A 19,388-nucleotide genomic window follows, 5' to 3' on the forward strand; every position below is an offset into this window, starting at 1 on the left:
TTTTCAATGAGTGGACAGAGTATTGCTTCTTTCAAGACTGTGGGTACCATGCCATCAATATGTCACCCAGGCCTACTGCTATCTTACAAAGTTCTATATGCATGCATGAGGCAATCTCTGAGTATGTGCATGGTACTCTTGCTTGCACACAGATTTACCTTATTGCAACCTATTGAGGTGAAAAAACTTTACAAGTAGAGGCTACTTCATATAATTTTTTTGGCTAGGCTAGAGCCTTTCTTCCATACAGCTACGTGAGTCCCACATGAAGACAGATCTTCCATCTCAATGAGAATTGAATCATAGTTCATATAAAAAATGCAGACGAGTGGAAAGGAATAACATGGACATGCAGAAACTCTGACTAGATAATTAAACAAATGGCATTCACATTAGCATCTCTGGCCTAGCATCTCTGGTCATTCCCTGGTCATGGAAAAGGGTCATATATTTGCATGAAATCATAGCATTTCCACAAATGTGTTAAAAAACAACTTCAAGAAAATGAACTCAGATGTATAAATTGCACACCTGTGAACTGTTTGCATTTGGGGTCTTCTTCATTTGATGTTTCACTGTTGACTGGCTTGCCCAAAAAAGATTGTAATTTTTCTTGAAAGATTTGTGTTGGAGTCAAGTGCAATGGCATGCAGAATTCTACTTTTTGTGACCTGAGAGTGAATCAAGAAAAAGAGATTAGCTTGTCTCTAACTGTTGTTCTCTGAATGACTTTTGTGCAGTCATATATGGGATCTATGGAAGTACAGTGACAATTCAAAGTTTGACAGGCACAGAGAACATCTGTATTGTGTAATGATCTGAAGGGCTTTAGGACTAGTTCTTTCCCACTTGGTATTTTTGATATTTTCAAATGGCGGACACAGATACTTCATAATTGGTGACCAGAGGGCTAACAACTGCTTTGCTCAACTGATGTTACAATAAGGTTACCAGACATCCCCGTTTCCCGAGGACAGTCCTCGGATTTACAAATGAGTCCCCATACAAAATCCATTGAAGTTGAGAAGTGTCCCCGGATTCATTGAAAAAAAACTGGTAACCTTATGTTACAATTACTGCAGCTATCATGTTACAATTACTGCAGCTATCAGCTAGATGCACCACCACTGGAATTATAGAATGGAAAACACCACTGACATTATCAAGCTATGTCCATATGGCACCCCGGGGAACTATGCCTTTCAGTTAATAGATGTAAATTACCTGTCCTAATCATTCCACCACCCAATAATACTGCACTCCTTGCAGAGCCCTCCTTATCTCTATGTGAAAGAATCAGGTTGAGGACAGGAGTCAAAGGAGCAAAGAGCATATCTTTTTCCAAACTACTATTGTCCAAATCACCAACACAAGCCAATGTCATCTTTTTTCTTTTACAAAAATAGGAATAATAAAAGATAGATATAAAGGCATTCAGTTAATTTTATTGTAAATAGTAGATATTATATGTCCATAACATGATAAACAACAAAATAACACTGCAGCATGCAGTTCTGTAATTTATACACACAAAACTTACGTTGGGAAGCCACTGCTACTTTGACAATACAGTTGATAAGCCACCCCAACTGAAACAGCCATTTTCCAGTCTCCAAGTTTATGTGCTAGCCACACAGCTTCCGGAATTAGTCCACCAACAAGCAACAAATCAAGAGCATATTCAACTGTCCAGACGCACGAGAGACCATGGTCCCTAACTGCATTGGTGACTATGGAGTGCTGTAGTGGGACAATACGAAGACACCTGTCTAAGATACAAAGGAAGTTTATTAGTTATCTATGTTTGCTTTGTTGTTAACTGATTCCTGTATGATTTCCAAATGCGTTCTACACATCTTTAAGTGGAAAATCCCCCGAGTTCCAACTGAATTACTCACAAATAAGTGTGAATTACAGTCTTCATAATGCAATGTATCATTCAGACCATGCTTTTTGTGGGAATTACCATGACTCTTGATTTTTTCAGTTCCTCCCTTTCCCCACTTATTTTTAATTGTTTGTGCTAGAACAGAAATGTGAATCCACATCAAAAACTCATAATGAGAAATGCATTCATACAGGAAAGTCAATCTTCACTCAAAAAATTACACAAGGTAAGAGAAGGAAGGATTATCACTCCAAAGTGCGGGGGGGGGGGGGGAGGTTAGAGATTTTTATAAGATGAGCCTGAGACAAGAGACTCTAAACTAATATAAAAATGGCAGATATGAAGTTTCGAGGAAAACTCTTCTCCCACAAACATCAATGGGGCTTAGAAATCCTAACTCTGTCTGGATGATAGTAAACCAGAACATGTGACAGCATTAACAGAATACCTTGTCTGATATGAAGCGGGGGTAGAACATCAACATTATGTGGAGGAAGCACATAAAGTGGTTCATTAGTGAAGTAAGCTGCCATGAATCGTGCCAGAGACTGAACCACTGCTAATATAGCTTCAGTATGAACATCTGTTATCATCTGCTCAGCACCTAAAAAGAGTTTAAAGAGTCTTACATAAACAAAATATCTGCTGTAGAAATAAAAAGATATAACTGATAAATTCAAGCCTATCAACCCTCATTGCTACTGAAGGCAAAGGTACATTACATATTGTGCTGAAAGAATTCTTTGGTCTTTCCAGAATAAAACCCAAGAAGCCTCTTTTGTACATCACCTTCCTGCATGATGACAACTCATACTTAAGTCTCACTCTGTAAGTAAGAATTCTTTAGTAAGTAAGTAAGAATTCTTTAGTAAGAATTAAATGACAATAAAACCTGATTAACTGTACAAACTTACATATATTTACTGAGGTACAAGTCCCACTAAGTCCAACAGGACTTACTTTCAAAAAAGTGTATATATGATTGCAATGTTATACTTGATTACACCAAACTATACAGTTATTAAATCACAGCCAGATATAGCTTGAAGGACAAACTAAATCTGACCTTTTAACCAGCTTGCTAACTATAAAATACAGCTGTTTGTCACCATACTTCTACAATTCTGAGGGAAAGATATATTTAAGATAGATAAAGGGTTCTTAAAGGGATTTTTAAAAATTAAGCAACTAACAGATGCTTAGTCAAGTCTTAAATAAAAATTCTATAATCACTATAAAACAACAAAAACACCACTCTATTGCAATAATGTTACAGTTTTAAATAATGGGATAAAATGACAAATTATGTTACACATCATTCATTTAACTATACTAGGATATTCCACATTCACATACCTGACACATCATCCCTTTCAGATATTTGAGTTCGTTTTAGAAGCTCGCTCACTAGATGATCGCACAGACCCTGAGCCTCATTTACATTGTAGTGATATAAATGGCAATATAATATAGCAAGATAATATCGAGTTTGAAGAAAAGGTATTCTCTTGCCTCCTGTATTAAAAAGTGAAATAATTATCCAGTTAAAAATATAAACCCTGAGGATGTAATGAAAAATAAACCCTACCTATATGAATGTACTAAGCTCTCCTCACCCACCCACAGATGTACTATCACATACAGAAGGAACAAATAAGGTGAATAGGATTATACAGGACCAAAACCAACTCCATTGAATTTTTTTTCATAGTTACTGTTAACAGTAATTCAAACAGGAATGGGTCCATATTGTTTGAATAATGCTCTTCAACTCCAGTACTTCAAAAGATACAAAGCAAAGAGAAGTTGAACAGGTGAAGGTTCTCCAGTTACTGTGACAGAAGAAATGCAACTGTCAAACCTAACATTTGCTTTAATTTATTGCATTTATATCTCAGCCTTCCTCCAAGAAGCTCAGAATGCTGTATGTGGGATCCCTCTCCAAACAACAACTCTGTAATGAATGCTAAGGTGATAAGCAGTGATCGGCACAACATCACATATGAAGCTTTGTAGTTGAGTGGACATTTGAATATGAATATTCCCAGTTCTACTCTTAATACTGTAAAGTAGGGTTGCCATTTTTCAAAAAGTTAAAACCCAGATACAAATGTTGAGCTTCTCTTGCAAAATCTATAACAACAACAACAACAACGAAGTTATCGTGCTATTTCGCAGGAAATTCACCAAAATCTAGACTTCCGACATTGGTTGCCATGTGTCCGGATTTCCCCAGACATTTCAGTGATTTCTGCCCAGACACTGCTTCTGACTGCAGTATTCTGGCTATGTCCAAGAAATTCCGGATGTATGGTGACCCAACTGTAAATACTACACAGAAGTGGCTCACAATGTTTATATTTCTAATCCATGTCACCACACCTGAGATGAAGATATTCAAGGGACAGAAGTCCTCTTTGGGTGAAGCACTGTATGAGCAACACAGGCTAGTTGGACTGACCAGAAGTAGCCCATTTGTACACAGTGAACACAGCAATAGAAAATCCTTTGGCAGCATGAGAAAAAGGATTTCCAACACTGCTGTCTGAAAGGTTATGCACTGGCATCTGAAATCTTAAATTTTACCAACAATCAACTAGACTAAAAGCGATTAAACCTAAAAGCAAAAATCCATCTTCCCCAACAATCTAAGTATGATTAATATAAGAATCAACAAACTAAGAACTCCAGCAGCAGGAATATATTACTAACTGAAGGCTGGAGAGAACAGAAAGGTCTTCACTTGACACCAAAGGGATGTTAATGTGCATGCCAGGCAAACCTCTTAGGGAACAGTGTTCTCTAAGCAGAGGGCCTGGCAGAGGAGTTGCCACTCAGTAGAATTATGAAAAAGGCAGGCCTCTAAAAACGACCATTTTAGGTTTTAAAATGTATAGAAATTGTCTTCCATACGTTTATGCCAATGTATAGAAGAAAATAAATGTCCACTGCAAAATTTATCACGCTTTCTCTAGAAAATTTTTCCAATGAGAATAAGCTTAGAGTTTCTTATTACCTTACCTTTTCCTTTTATTTCTTGAAGAGCTCTCTCCCATGCCTCCACTGATTCTTTATAAGACCCTATTAGAAATTGCTCCTCACCTAAATAAATAAATAAATTTCAGCCAATAGTCAATACATTTCTTAACATATAACAAAAGGGTAAGGCTGTTGTCACACAACAGTTCACTTGATTGCTGAGGGATGCTGCTGCTAACTAATGTGATGTCAGACTACTGAGAGCTGCTGGACCATGACAGCAGCATTGGAGACTGTGTTGTCTTAAGGCGGAAGAGAGACAGAATCAAGCAGACAAGCAATCCAGGGAGGAATATTCAGGATGGTCTAGGGCAGCTCCCAAGCAACTATCCTACTCTGTTGCTGTCCACCTCACAGCGATGACAGCATTTCGGCCTCAGCACTGGAGTGTGTGGATGAAAGAGAAGAGAGAAATGAATGTAGCAGAAAGGCCCCAGTGAGCTGCAAAGGAACTCTTCCAAGGGACCTAGAGGGGAGTGGAGAGTGGTCTGCAGAGCTCTAAAGGGAGTAGTTGGGTTTGGCAAGATCCAAGAGGGTGGAGGATTTGGATACATAAAAAGCATCATAAAACTGCCACAATGTTCAATGCTACCCTCAGCTGCAAGATGTAAAACAGCTTATTTTAAGCACAGGATATTTTTGGAGAAAGGAAACAAATTTTAAATTGTCAGGTTTCTAGACCAGAAATTTTGTTATTTATTAGAAATGTTTCTAATTAATTAGGTTTATTAGTTAATTAGAAATGTTTGGGACAATGTCCCTACAAAGCATTTTCTAGCAACAGGGAAAATAATTACAATAAAATGTGTAAACTACAAATAAAAGCTAAATAAAAAGTAAAATACAATCTTTATTAAGAACCATATTATTTGCCCTTATTGAAATCAGAACTGCCTCCAGAAATCAATTCAGGGATTACACAACCTCCCCAGGATTAGTTCACTAAAACATGTCACAGTGGTGTGTCATTTGCATAATAACAACAGCTTGGCACAAACACCAGATGACCTTTCCAAGCAGTTTTATGCAGATGTTAAAATGTATAAGGAGCAAGCTAAAAAAACAACAACCCTGCAGCCAAGGGATAGAGTAGTCTTCCAGCACCACCTTCTGGACATGCTCCCCCAGAAGGGATCAGAGCATTGTAACATCCTTGCCGCAATTCCTACTCTGGCAAAGCAACTCAGAAGCATACAATAGTCAATGGTATTGAAAATCATTGGTTCCAGGAGAACCAAAAGGGCCACACTACGGTATTGGAGTCAGTTGCAAACTGAGCTGAAACAGAATGAAGAATTCAGTATCATGCCACACTCTTTTTCTTGACTTGAGATGCCACCACCTTTTCAAGTACCTTGCTAAGAAACTTGATACTGGACAATAACTGTTAATGTCAGTAAAATCTAAATTGCTTTATTTAAGAGAAGTAAAATTATTGCCTCTTCAAAGCAGCATGGACATCTTTACCCAACCAGGATAAATCATCTGAAGGTTCAAAATGGAAGGTCACTTCCGTTATGTATCACAACAACGTAATGCTTCCCAACTATTGGCTAAGCAAACTCTAAATGCTAATTTAATTGACATACTGAAACATATGTGCAATTACAAAATTAATAAAATATGGAGCTGACTTTTTGCCCCACTCATTATTATTGCAGAAGAATAGTATCAAAATATAAATTGAAGCTCAGGAAATTGTCCGCTGTTACAAAAATCAACTGATCATAGTGTTCTGCACGATACTAACCAATCACAGAGTTGAGTTTCAGTATTCGTTCTAATCTTTCTCCTGAAGACTGTAAAATTGCCTGTGTATGACTTGCCAGTGCTTCAATGGTTGGTCCTTCATACGTAATTTGTATTTCAGTTACTGGCTTACTTGACTTATGCACTTTTCTCCTTAACTGTGTCCAGTACCGAAGGACATGCTTATACAACAGTTGCCACATTACAATTACCCTGAAGTTCAAAAAGAATCAAATATTTACAGCAAAAGTCAGATCAGAGAAACTTAGTGATGCTAATATGCTAAATATCAGTGAATTAAACTAGTAAATCAGTGAATTAACCCTATCAGATATTTCAGTGCATTATCACAATTTTAATGGTGTCCTACTTTTATTTACCTGCTGTTAAATTTATTATTACTAGTTGTGGTGAAAAAAATTAACTCCAAGATTTCCCTGCTAAATATACTGTACACAAATTTACTATAATCAAGAAAGATAAAAGTTACAAAACAACTTATTAATTCAACAATACTAAACTTCTATAGAATGTGGATTTCTGAGGTGTTAATGTTTATGTAAAGGACACAGAAAAAGTCTACTTAAACATTAATTACATTGTATCTGCAACATTTTTCCTTAGCCATAAAGTAATCTCTTGTAAGGTTGGATACCACTGACAACTGTAGCCCATTTAACTAAAAGCCAGATAAGGAAACTATTATCCAAGTAATAATTAACAATCTTTTTTTTTGTGTCTTTTTGTTTTTGTATTATCGGTCACTCGATGTTTTAAATCCCTTGTCGCTTCTGTTATCTCTTTTTTCCCCCCCCTGTAAGTATTTGCACAGGACGATATCCACCTTTACCTCCCCACCCCCATTTTATGTTGTTATTTCTATGTATATTATGCTATGGCCACACGGCTAATGCAATAAAATCTATTGAAATTAACAATGGCATATGTATGGTGGGTGCAACTTTTTGAATTTTCGCTTTGACCATTTAGGCCTAAGTAAGAACTTTTAAGATCCTATGAAAAAACTCCTCTCCCATCCCTTAGAAATCCAGCAAAGTCTAATATCACACAATGTCACAAAAAAGCTTTAGAACTATCCCTCTTAGAATGGCAGTCAATGACTAGCACATACTGTATGTGATATCTTTTAATTTGGTTGGGTGTTTTATTTTAATTGCAATAGCTACCCAAGACCCTGGAAAGGAATAGGAAAGAAACTGAATAAACAAAGGAAATAATATATTTTGCAACTCCCATTTTATGCAACACAGCACAATGGTTGGGATCCAAAGAACCATGGAACTAATTCTGAGCCCAATAAAGGGTGAACACAGATTCTTTTGAGCAGCAGCTTTGAATGAGATGAGGGGAGAGTTATAACACAGCATGAAGACCAACTGTTAAAAAAAAAAGTTATATTTGATTGGTACATGTAAACCACACCTAAAATACCCTTACCTTAAAAAAAAAAAATCTGGCCAATGGCAGTCTTCTTATTTTGTTCAGAATTCAAGTAATCCAATAATCTCTATTTCTTTCATTCAAGACAAATTTTAAAAAATATTTAAATACAATTACAAATTATAAAAGTAAGTTTTCAAACAGATAATAAATACCTCTTTTCTGAATTACTGGACAGGTTTACAGCTGGAGGAGAGAGCTTCAGTATGTAATTCAATGCACAGAAATGTTGGTGACTGCTCCAATCTATAGCTTGAAACACAGACACAATTAAGGAATCAAACTCCACCTGATTATTAACATCCGGGGCTGCTGGAAGTATCTCATACTGAGGTGCGTTCTTGCCATTTAAAAAATGAGTAACCATCTTCAGCAGAGAGAAGCCTCCCAAAAGATTATTGGAGAACAGTTGGTTTTGTTGTTCCACAAGCATAAGTTTTAGGGTCTGCAATGTGAGCTTCATCAAATGTCCCAGAATTTGTCTATGCTTACCATCCCAACTTAGAAGAGACAAAAATTGCTGGAAACATTTTAACACTGACTGTATCCAGGTACAATTCCGGACAGGGTGATCTAAATGTGCAACATTAAGTTTTGCATACTGGAGAATGTTAAAAAAGTATATAATGCAACGTATGGTACAATTTAACAAAGTGTCTCTTTCTTGCATGCTTCTTGAAATCCCTACTCTCCAAGCTGCAATTAGATTTTTTTGGATATGGTTCAGTTCCAAAGCTGTGTGATCATCATCTTCTTCTGTTGCATCCATTGCATGAATGGTGTCAAACATGGATGCAAATTCCAACCGGCCTTCATCAGTTACAAAAGTATCTCCTTTTTGGCTCCCCAAAATAAAGGAATGACTCTGAAACAACTTGTCACCATCTGATTCTTCTTCATAATCCTAAATGGAAGATAACATTACTCGTTATCTGATACATGTGAATTTTATCACACATTTATATAAAGAAGTACTCCACATAATTGTTCTGGGAACTGTTTCACGGGTACTAGTGAAAAATGTTGTGCAATAAATATGCGGAGCTGTGTCACTCAATGTAAAACTTACCGTATAACCCAGGCTATTGTTATGGTGCATTTTGACATGTGTTGTATTGTATAGAGATGGATGAGGATCCATAGATTGTTCCCAATGCAAACTAAACCTTAACAACTAGGCTGCAGATACATGTCAAACCAAACTCAAAAGGCACAACTGCAATCATTTCACCAGAACAAAGCAATCCCACTGTCTGGGGCACATACAGTTCCTTCCACATTACAAACTTTGCCATGGAATGGGGAACTGTTTGCACCCTAGCCATTAGTATTTGCTTTGTGAACATATAAGGGATTTATGGTTGCATCTCACAGTAGTTCTACTTAGGGTAGACCAATTAAAATTAATGGACATGGCAGATCTATTAATTTCAATGGGTCTAATCCTGAGCATAATTCAGCTGGCTACAATAGCTATTATTCCATAATACCCATCAATTAACAAGTTAAATCAATTATATGAGATGGAGTCTGATAACTCAAAATGAGGTAAAGGGTAGGTTTCTTGTCTTGCTGGTGATGTGAAGTATATAATGGTTTGACATGCATTCAAGAAAATGAAGGGCATATTTGTACTTAGAACAATAGTGAAATTGCCATCACAAGCCAAGCTAGGAGTCCCAAGTCATAAATTGGCTTATAAGCACATATATGGATGAAGTGGGAACCTTCTTTTATTATTATAGGTATCATATCAGGATTTTTTTTAAAAAAAGATGTCTTCCATGCAACAGAACTGACATCTGTGCAGATCAGAAGAAGAAATATATGTGTTATATACTATTATTCTAAGTCATGTTGCATTGTATCAAGAAACTAGTATCAAAGGAAACTTGAATACCTGTAAGTGTGTTACTTCTCCATTTAGCTCTACTGTTTCCTCCTCTTCTTGCAGAAATTTTGGAATGGTAGAGAAGGCAGAGCTCTGACTTTGATTGTGTTGTAACAGATTAGCTTTTAAGGAGGACAGTGATTGCAATGGCAGCCTTTTCTCCTTGGACTGTGGGAAACAACGTGTTAGTTTTATTATCCTATTTTTATATTCTGAACATCTGAAAGAGATTGATGAATGTGATACTGAAGCTGACAGTGCAGATGGATCACAAAAAATATGTCAAGAGATGAAACTTTTAAAAGAACATGATTAGGATGGACTTGCTGGGCAGTAAAAGCAGCCTAATCTATATTTAATATCTAAGATCTTTATAAATACAGCCTGCAGTTTTATACACTTATAATTGGAAATTTTATCTTATTTCTCAGTACATACACAGAGAATGATTTGACAGGATCAGGAAAGAGGAACTTGTTGGAAACATCTTAGCAAAATATCAATAAATGTATACAAGACAACCAGCAGATAAGCATACAAAAACAGAAACTTTTAAAGACTTCAGATTATTATTGAGATTATATATGTGGGGGGGCGGCGGCATTGATTTGCTTGGAAGTCATTACTGAAACACCCTTCTTTCTTGCTCTTACCAACCTTGCTTCTGATGTTATTTTGAGAAGGGCATTGGACAATGATCTTGGCAGATAGGCTGGCTAGTGTGAACATTGTGGGTGCTTTATTCCACATCACACAATTGAAGAGATTCAAACACTTCATTCTGAACAGAAACCTAAAATTAACTTTCCTTCTCAACACTGAGTAGGCTAAAGCAATGTAAGTATTTAATCATGGAATAAGTGAATTGTCCTAATGTGACCTATTAATAATGTCTAGAACCAATTCCAGGCAAGAATCTGAGAACTATACTATTAAACCTATGTTGAAGTAGAAAACCAAATGAAACAATACCTTAGATTTAATCAAGCTGTGGTGCAGTTTTTCAAGCCTCTGGGCTGAATCAAGCAGCAAAGACCTCATATATGCCGAGGGTGAGAAACCATCATAAAATTTAAGAACGGTGATTATATACCCATCAGAGGCAATGAAGAAGGGTAAACTTGGATGAGATGCTACAGAAAATCTCTGCCTCATTAGATCCCCTTCAGAGGCTGATGAATCATTAGAATGATTCAGATCTTGCATCAAAGAGTTCTGTGATCTAACAGATAAAATACTAAATTATCAGAAAAGTAAAGTAAATGCAGTTCTGTTAACACAAAAGACCCTGATGTTGGGAAAGATTGAGGGCACAAGGAGAAGGGGACGACAGAGGGCAAGATGGTTGGACAGTGTTCTCAAAGCTATCAACATGAGTCTGACCAAACTGTGGGAGGCAGTGGAAGACAGGGGTGCCTGGTGTGCTCTGGTCCATGGGGTCATGAAGAGTCAGACACGACTAAACAATGTAACACAAAAATTTTATGGGGACAATCCAGCTCAGATTAATATCTTCTCCTACACTAGCACAGCAGTTGCCAATCTGGTGCCCTTGAAATGTTTTGGACTACAACCCTCATCAACTCCACTCAGTACAGTCATGCTTAAAAATAAATAAATGATCCTAATAGTGGCTTAAATAATTTGTACTTACATGATGAAAATGTCATTTGTTCAGCAGGAAAAGCCATTATAAGAAATAGGAGAGAACTATGAATGAGAAACAAGATATTGAGAAGACAGACACAGAAAAAGCAAAAGAATTATTTGAAAGGTGAAACGTTTAAAAGAGAAGAAATGAACGAAAGAAAGAAAGATATGAGCAAATGAATTTAATAAACCACATTATGACTGTCTCACCTGTATGTTATTAGTGGATGTAGAGGAATAAATTCTGCTGGTCCAAATTCTACAGAGCAACCATATGTTACTAAAGTAAGCAATTCACCCAAACAATTCATTAAGATCAGTGACCCACGTTTTAACATACAAGCCAAAAAAAGGCTATCATGAGTCCAGCTCATGTCAGAAATCCAATAGGATCTAAAACAAAAGAACAAATATCACCTTCAGACATCAGTATCCAGCTATCCAAATATGATTCTGAAAATTCTGAAAAATACTATACTAACCTTATAAACTTTGACTGAATTTTGTGTTTCTTACTACCACAACCTTTAAGGCTACCAGAAACTGCAATGAAATTTGCTGTGCTCATAAACAAAATCTGAGTTGCCTGAATTTAAAAAAAAAATGACAAAAGAAAGAATGGTTAAACTGCATGCAAACCAAGCAACATAAAATATAATGATTAATTAACACTTCACAGCACATACATAGCTTTCATTAGAAACTTACTGGAATAATCTAACATATATAGCACATATAACTTCAATTGCTGAATGTGCTGATCTGAAGCACTGATGTACGGTAAATAACACAATACAAAAGTACTGCATACTCCTTCTCTAATTCCTTGTTTTTATTACTAGCCCCTTGCTGAAGTATGAAGGTAACCCAGAAGACTGATTTGCAGCATCACACTTAATATACTTTACAGTATTAACAAGATCACTTTTGCTTTATACTACTAATATTTGTACCTGTAAATCCTTCTGGTTGACACCTATTGCTAGAACAAGCCCATCATTTGAAAACGCAGTAAGCAAAGCACCTCTTGATTTTATTGGCTTACAATGGGGAGCCAAACTAGACAAAGAACATGTCCGCTGTGTCCAGTGTATCAGAAATGGAAAAGAGCTACATAAAACAAAAATATATATAGATAAGAACATAAAAGGAAACATTATTTCTGGATGTCTGTAAGTTAAGTGGTTGGTTTCCCTGTAACACTAAAGCATAGATACATGACCTTGAACAGGCTTGAACAAAGCCTCTGTCCTCCTGTCTGGCCAGGAGAACTTTGGTAGAGTTTAGTTTAGCAGTATGCACCAACCACATGACTCAGCTCAAATCCTGATTCAGTGCTTTGGAAAACAGCACAGTTTAGCATGGACTATTTCATGCCCAATTTCGCTCGGGTACAAATCCCAGTTTGGAAAAACAAAAGAATCTTGTATCCCTGTTCCGTATTATGGGGAAATTTTAAAAACATCAACAACCTTTTTCAGCATAAGTTGCAATCCTACTGTACATTCAATCCCTGCACATATTAAAAAACCTTAATTAATGCAGAATTATTTTCTTGATTAAACTATCTACATGTTATTCAAATGATGTGGCAGCAAACATTGAAGTTTTAAAACCAAGTCTTAAAAACCTATATTAAAATTGAATTAATGATTTAATCTTACCAAGCAATCTTTAAACCGTTCTCTTGCCATTTAATTTCCAAAAGTGTCAGCATTAAATGCTCCTGAGAATAAAATGCAAAACAACACAAGCAGCAGTCCCCCAGCATCTGCAAATGAATCAAAATAATGCTTAATAACTCTACTTGGATTTCTTAAATGACTCATATACAAGCCATATTTTAAGGTCAAATCAGCTGAAAGCAATTAACATTTCACCACATGGTTTGTATAATTCGCATGGAGCAAGAGAATATATAAAACATAAGCTTTCACATCTTGCACCTTGATGATTTAAGCAAAAATTACATTGAGATTTTGTGTTCATGCAGTATTATAGTGAGGTCTATTTTTTGTTGTCTAGGCATAAATAGGATAGGGTATATTTACTATTGCCCTGTGCACAAATCATGAGGACACTTCTACTGCAGGCACATATGGTGAGGATCAAGATACCAGACACTGATTTGTTATAGACCATCCTTGTCCCACAGAAGCCTCAAAATTAAAAGCAAATGTTCACTTAAGGTGTTGTTGTTGTTTAGTCGTTTAGTCGTGTCCGACTCTTCGTGACGCCATGGACCAGAGCACACCAGGCACTTCTGTCTTCCACTGCCTCCCGCAGTTTACTTAAGGTAAACTTAAGGTAGCTAGTAAAAAATGCACAGTGCCTTTTGGGATTGTGCACCACCAACTCAAGATGCCTTGTTAAGGACTCAATCCAACCCTGGCCATGTGAAAATCTCACCTAAATCACCCTTATTTGCCTCATAATTCAGAAAGTACATAGAGCTGGTGAACTTCTACTTTCCACTACTTTTCCATAACAGAAAGGTCACTATGCATTTTACATACACAGCTTACTGAATCTATATAAATTAGACTGATTTTATTGTTTACCTCATTTTGGATGAAGTCAACACTCACTGACGTTTCTTTCTCTTCAACAGATGGTAATACAACTGACGCGTCAGGAATAATTTGTGACCACTGTCCCATTACACAACCTTTAGATGGTGTACTTTTACATTCCTCACTTTCCCATAGAAAGATACTGGCAGTTGGCGTAGTGAGAAGAACCTTATTTCCATCACCAGAAACATATAGGTATAATCTCATTGAACAGTCTAGAAAATAATGTTGTGTTAATGCAGCATCTCATTCTTTACATGATCTATCCAAAAAACATTGACAGTTTTAATAGTTTTTGACATTAGCTACTGTGCTAACTTTTTATTGTATAAAAGTCAATGAACACAATACAAAGATTAAACCTAGGATATCATGTTTAGTGGGACGCGGGTGGCGCTGTGGGTAAAAGCCTCAGCGCCTAGGGCTTGCCGATCGAAAGGTCGGCGGTTCAAATCCCCGTGGCGGGGTGAGCTCCCACTGCTCGGTCCCAGCGCCTGCCAACCTAGCAGTTCGAAAGCACCCCCGGGTGCAAGTAGATAAATGGGGACCGCTTACTGGCGGGAAGGTAAACGGCGTTTCCGTGTGCTGCGCTGGCTCGCCAGATGCAGCTTTGTCACGCTGGCCACGTGACCCGGAAGTGTCTCCGGACAGCGCTGGCCTCTTGAGTGAGATGGGCGCACAACCCCAGAGTCTGTCAAGACTGGCCCGTACGGGCAGGGGTACCTTTACCTTTACCTTTTATCATGTTTAGTACTTATAATAGCACAGAACAAAGAAAGCCTAGCATATTTCACTAAGAAGCAGTATAATATTTTTATTGCCGTCAACATGATCATGATTGCCTTCTAAAACAGGGGTATGGAACCTCTCAACCATGGGTCAATCTTGGCCTGCCAAAGGGTCCAAATAAGACCCATTATGCCATTTCCCGCTAAACACACCCATCAGACCATTGGCTGATATCAGCTGATATGTGGGGTTCAATCCTGCTAAGTGCTGCGTCCTCAGCACATTCCCTGGTATGAATGCCCTGGTGGGTGGAACTGCCCAACTATCAGTCACGTGACATCATGACAGCTGATCATTGATAGGTGGGTGGCCATGCCCACTAACCAAAGTTGGCCCATGAGCGACAGGGGTGATAAAGATCTGGCCCACTGGGCCAAAAAGCTTCTCTATCCCTGTTCTATATATGCTAAGGTTTAGCTTAACAAGTCATTTCTCTTTGAAATATAAACACTATTAAATAACTCAGAAAGTCATGAATAAAAGCAACATTTTCATTTTTAGTTGTTAAATGATAAGCAAAATTGTAATGTTTGATAAAACCTTTTTTTTTTAACAAAATAAACGGGGGAAAGGAAAATGTTAATCAAAATATTGAATATTCCTACCTTGTGCTGCTAAAACCACCTTTTTACATTCTTCAGCTGCCGAGACAGTTTTTATAGTGTCTTGGTCTTTGTTCCACAGAAAGAGTTCTCCTGTTTTAAGTATTCCTGCCAACCAAGCTCCTGTTTGATTAAGGAGAATTTTGTTGTTCAAAGTGCAACATTTTAGACAAATAGTACTATTTCATGCATATTTACTCAGATGGGAGTAAACTAGGTTCAGTTAGCTTACTCCCAGGGAAACATGCATAAGACTACACTATTCCCCCCCCTTTGGTCCCAAGTCGTTACATAGTTTTAAATCAGAACTATATTGAGGGTAAGGTGGTAGCAGTGGAAACCCTTTACTTGCTTATTTATTTAAGATACTTAGATACTGCCCTCACAAAGTAGAGAGCCAGTACATTTTTAATTGTCAGAAACACAATTCATTTAAATAAATTCAAAAAATAAAATCATGCAACAACTTGTTAGTGCTAATACTTAACCATTTCTTGAAGTTGTTAAGACAACAACATTCTTCAGCAAGGGATGTAACTGGGGGATCTTCTTTGTCCTCCCCGAAAGCAGATTAATTTCATTTATACTTTTGTCATCTAAAAGAAAAACAGCCTCCTTTTCCTATTATAAAGAAAGAAAGCCTTTTATTCAGGTACCTACTTCCACATTTTTCCTGAAAACTAATACCTGAATAAGCACAACTACTGTATACAGTGGTACCTTGGGTTACGAACTTAATTCGTTCTGGAGGTCCGTTCTTAACCCAAAACCATTCTTAACCTCAGGCATGCTTTCGCTAATGGGGCCTCCCACTGTTGCTGCACCACCAGCGCACAATTTACATTCTTATCCTGGGGCAAAGTTTATAACCCGAGGTACTACTTCCGGGTTAGCGGAGCTTGTAACCCAAAGTGTTTGTAACCTGAGGTACTACTGTAATGCTAGAATTACAGAAACAGAAGCACAAAATTGTAAAAAAACCACACCATGCTTGCATTCCAATGCCTTATGTATACAGAACTTTCGCTCACGCTTGCAAAAAGACAGTTCCCCACTGCTAAAAGGGTCTTTTGCATATCACAGAAAAGATGTAACATAGAAGTTCCTACATAGGAGGACTAAGAGAACACTGCAGCTGCTTCCCCGAGTGGCTGAGGCTTGTTTGACAACAAAGAGAAACCATGTCATTAGTGTAATCAGCCCAGACCTCTACCAATAGAGATTCAGCGATCACCTTCTGTGACAATTTTTGAACACCTGCTGAAAACTCTTCTATTGCACCAGGCCTATGCAGGCAATTAAGAATTCATCCTTCCACAATGTTTATTGATACTTGTTTTTAACTTTTTAGCTTTTAAATTGTTTTTAACTTTTTACACTTTTATTGTATGGTTTTTATCTTTTTAATGTTGTAAACTGCATTGATGTATTTTTATAATTTAGCTGTATACTTTTTTTTGTATAAATAGATGAATAAAGGAATGGACAGTGTCTTTTAACATATGGAAACAAATCATATGAAAACTAAGATTAACAGAATTCCTACACATTTTTTTATTTATTTCATATGTAAAGAATTTAAATCCTGTGAAACGAAGTGGCAGTTGCAGACATAACCATAATATGCCCCTGTATTTCCTAACAAATCTGTATTTTTATTACTGGTCTCTAAAGGATGAGTTCTTTGCAATATAACCAAACACAGAAATCTAATCAAGCACTTTTAAGTACTATTCACTTTAGCCAGGAGGCTGAATTCTAGAGGTGTTGTGCCCCTACTGTATCATACAAAAATAGCAGATGATTGATTACCTGTCCCAGCCAAGTGATTTGAGGCCATGGCTTCCTTTGTTTGATACATGTAGAAGTTAGAACTTCCAGTTTAATTTCCATGATTATTAAAAGGTAGTATAGCCATTAAACTTTTCAAAAAGGGAACGTCGTTTTACATGACTGTAAAAAAAGAAGCACAGAACTATAGAGACATTCAAATTTATAGAACAACTTCTATCACATTAATGTACACCATTGTAAAAAGAATGTAAGAGAAACTGTTGGATCAGACCAAAGGCCTATGTAGTGTAGCATCTTGTCTCACATAGAGCATCTTGTCTCCTGCTGTTGTTCTCCAATGACTGCATACTGCCTCTAATCCTGGAAGCAGCATATGGTCATAATGACTAATAACCGTTATCCACCATCAATTAGTCTAATCCTTAAAGCAAAATTGGTGGCAGTCACTACATCTTATGCTAGTGAAGGGTGAAATTTAACTATGAGTTGCCGCTGTGTTAAAAAGCATTTCATCGCTGTGTTAAAAAGCATTTCATTCAATAAAAACATCCTGAAGGTCCCAGGCCTCAGAGAGGTTAGGCTGGCCTCAACTAGAGCCAGGGCCTTCTCAGCTGCGGCTCCAATCTGGTGGAACGCTCTGTCACAAGAGACTAGGGCCCTGCGGGACCTGACATCTTTCCGCAGGGCCTGCAAGACAGAGTTGTTCCACCAGGCCTTTGGTCAGGGCGCAGCCTGACTCCCTCCTCTGGCAACCTGCACAGAATTTTGCTTAATGGTTGCCATCAACTTGATTTTTATTAATTTTTATAATGAAATATTTTTAGAATGTTGGATTATTTGATTGTTTGATTGTTGTTAGCCGCCCTGAGCCCGGCTTCCCCTGGGGAGGGTGGGATATAAATAAAATTTATTATTATTATTATTCACACCCTGGGGTTCGAGCACTGAGAAAAGGATACTTGATACACCTTTATCATGTCCCACCCTTGCTCATCTCCTCCCCCCTAACTTTTCCTCATAAGGAAATTGCTCTAGCCTTGATTATTTTGATGTTATTTTCGGGGACAGGGGCATTTGCTGTTATCAAGCGCAGTCTGTCTACTTTCACGTAGGGGGTTGGGGAATGTGGGCAAAAACAAAACAAAGAGCGGTTAAGAGGGACCACAAAACCCATAACTGGATCGGGGAGCAGGATAAGCATCCGTTCCCTACACAGGAGAGGTTGGTACTTCTGTCACCAATGCACCTTTCCCAGCTCCGTGATATCCCTTCTGAGAGGCAGCAACAAATTTATTATACGCTGTATTCCAAGTGCTATCAGACCATAAATATTTATTAAATTTATATGCAGCCCTTCACCTCAGGATCCCAGGGCGGTTTCCAGCATCCAAACACAGAAATACATAACAATAAAGCAATTACCCACCAGGTCTCAGATTGTTTAGTTAGAATAACTGCACCATAAATATTTTATACAATATACAAAGCTGTCGACCAGCTTTGTCTGCCTACCCCCCTCTTCATACATATGCAGATAGATAGATAGATACAGTAGACAGACAGATAGATAAAGATAGACAGACAGACAGACAGATGAAGCTGTCGACCAGCTTTGCCTGGCGCTCCCCCCCCCCCCATAATAAAGGAAGCTTTGCCTGCCTCCCCCACTCAACCTCGGGCATGTAGGTTCAGTCCACCCCCGGCTGGAGAAGGGATAAGCGCATTTCTGTGGGAAATAGAGAGGTCGAGTAGGGTGGGGAGGAAAGAGCTCTTCCCTAGCCGCCTCCTTTTCCTCATAGCGGGCGCCGCCTTCGCGGACCCACCGTGCGCGTCGTCGTCTCGTCACCGCCTCCCTCTCCTCCTCAGCACCAACGGCAATCGTTCCTCGCGGCTCCCAACTGCCGCCCGAGCGTCCAACCGCTGAGGTGGGGGGGGGGAGGAGCTGAGCGACC

General features: G+C 37.9%; 1 protein-coding gene across 1 annotated transcript in view; it reads right to left on the reverse strand.

The window, feature by feature from the left end:
- The window catches only part of CPLANE1 (ciliogenesis and planar polarity effector complex subunit 1), a 52,119-nt gene extending 32,803 nt beyond the window's left edge, over window positions 1–19,316 (reverse strand). Inside the window, exons 1-18 of the mRNA XM_053408429.1 lie at window positions 19,110–19,316; window positions 17,455–17,595; window positions 16,131–16,263; window positions 15,646–15,765; window positions 14,240–14,466; window positions 13,343–13,449; window positions 12,632–12,788; window positions 12,161–12,264; window positions 11,889–12,071; window positions 11,001–11,250; window positions 10,038–10,196; window positions 8,293–9,041; window positions 6,678–6,889; window positions 4,910–4,990; window positions 3,245–3,403; window positions 2,337–2,492; window positions 1,541–1,769; window positions 532–671 (exon numbers count right to left, since the gene is read on the reverse strand). Coding sequence (XP_053264404.1) covers window positions 532–671; window positions 1,541–1,769; window positions 2,337–2,492; window positions 3,245–3,403; window positions 4,910–4,990; window positions 6,678–6,889; window positions 8,293–9,041; window positions 10,038–10,196; window positions 11,001–11,250; window positions 11,889–12,071; window positions 12,161–12,264; window positions 12,632–12,788; window positions 13,343–13,449; window positions 14,240–14,466; window positions 15,646–15,765; window positions 16,131–16,263; window positions 17,455–17,535 — 3,247 coding nt within the window. The 5' untranslated portion in view covers window positions 17,536–17,595; window positions 19,110–19,316. The remainder of the gene's footprint in view (window positions 1–531; window positions 672–1,540; window positions 1,770–2,336; window positions 2,493–3,244; window positions 3,404–4,909; window positions 4,991–6,677; window positions 6,890–8,292; window positions 9,042–10,037; window positions 10,197–11,000; window positions 11,251–11,888; window positions 12,072–12,160; window positions 12,265–12,631; window positions 12,789–13,342; window positions 13,450–14,239; window positions 14,467–15,645; window positions 15,766–16,130; window positions 16,264–17,454; window positions 17,596–19,109) is intronic.
- Between the last annotated feature and the right edge of the window lie 72 nt (window positions 19,317–19,388).

This window comes from Podarcis raffonei, chromosome 11, assembly GCF_027172205.1.
Source record: "Podarcis raffonei isolate rPodRaf1 chromosome 11, rPodRaf1.pri, whole genome shotgun sequence".
Classification (NCBI taxonomy): Eukaryota; Metazoa; Chordata; class Lepidosauria; order Squamata; family Lacertidae; genus Podarcis; species Podarcis raffonei.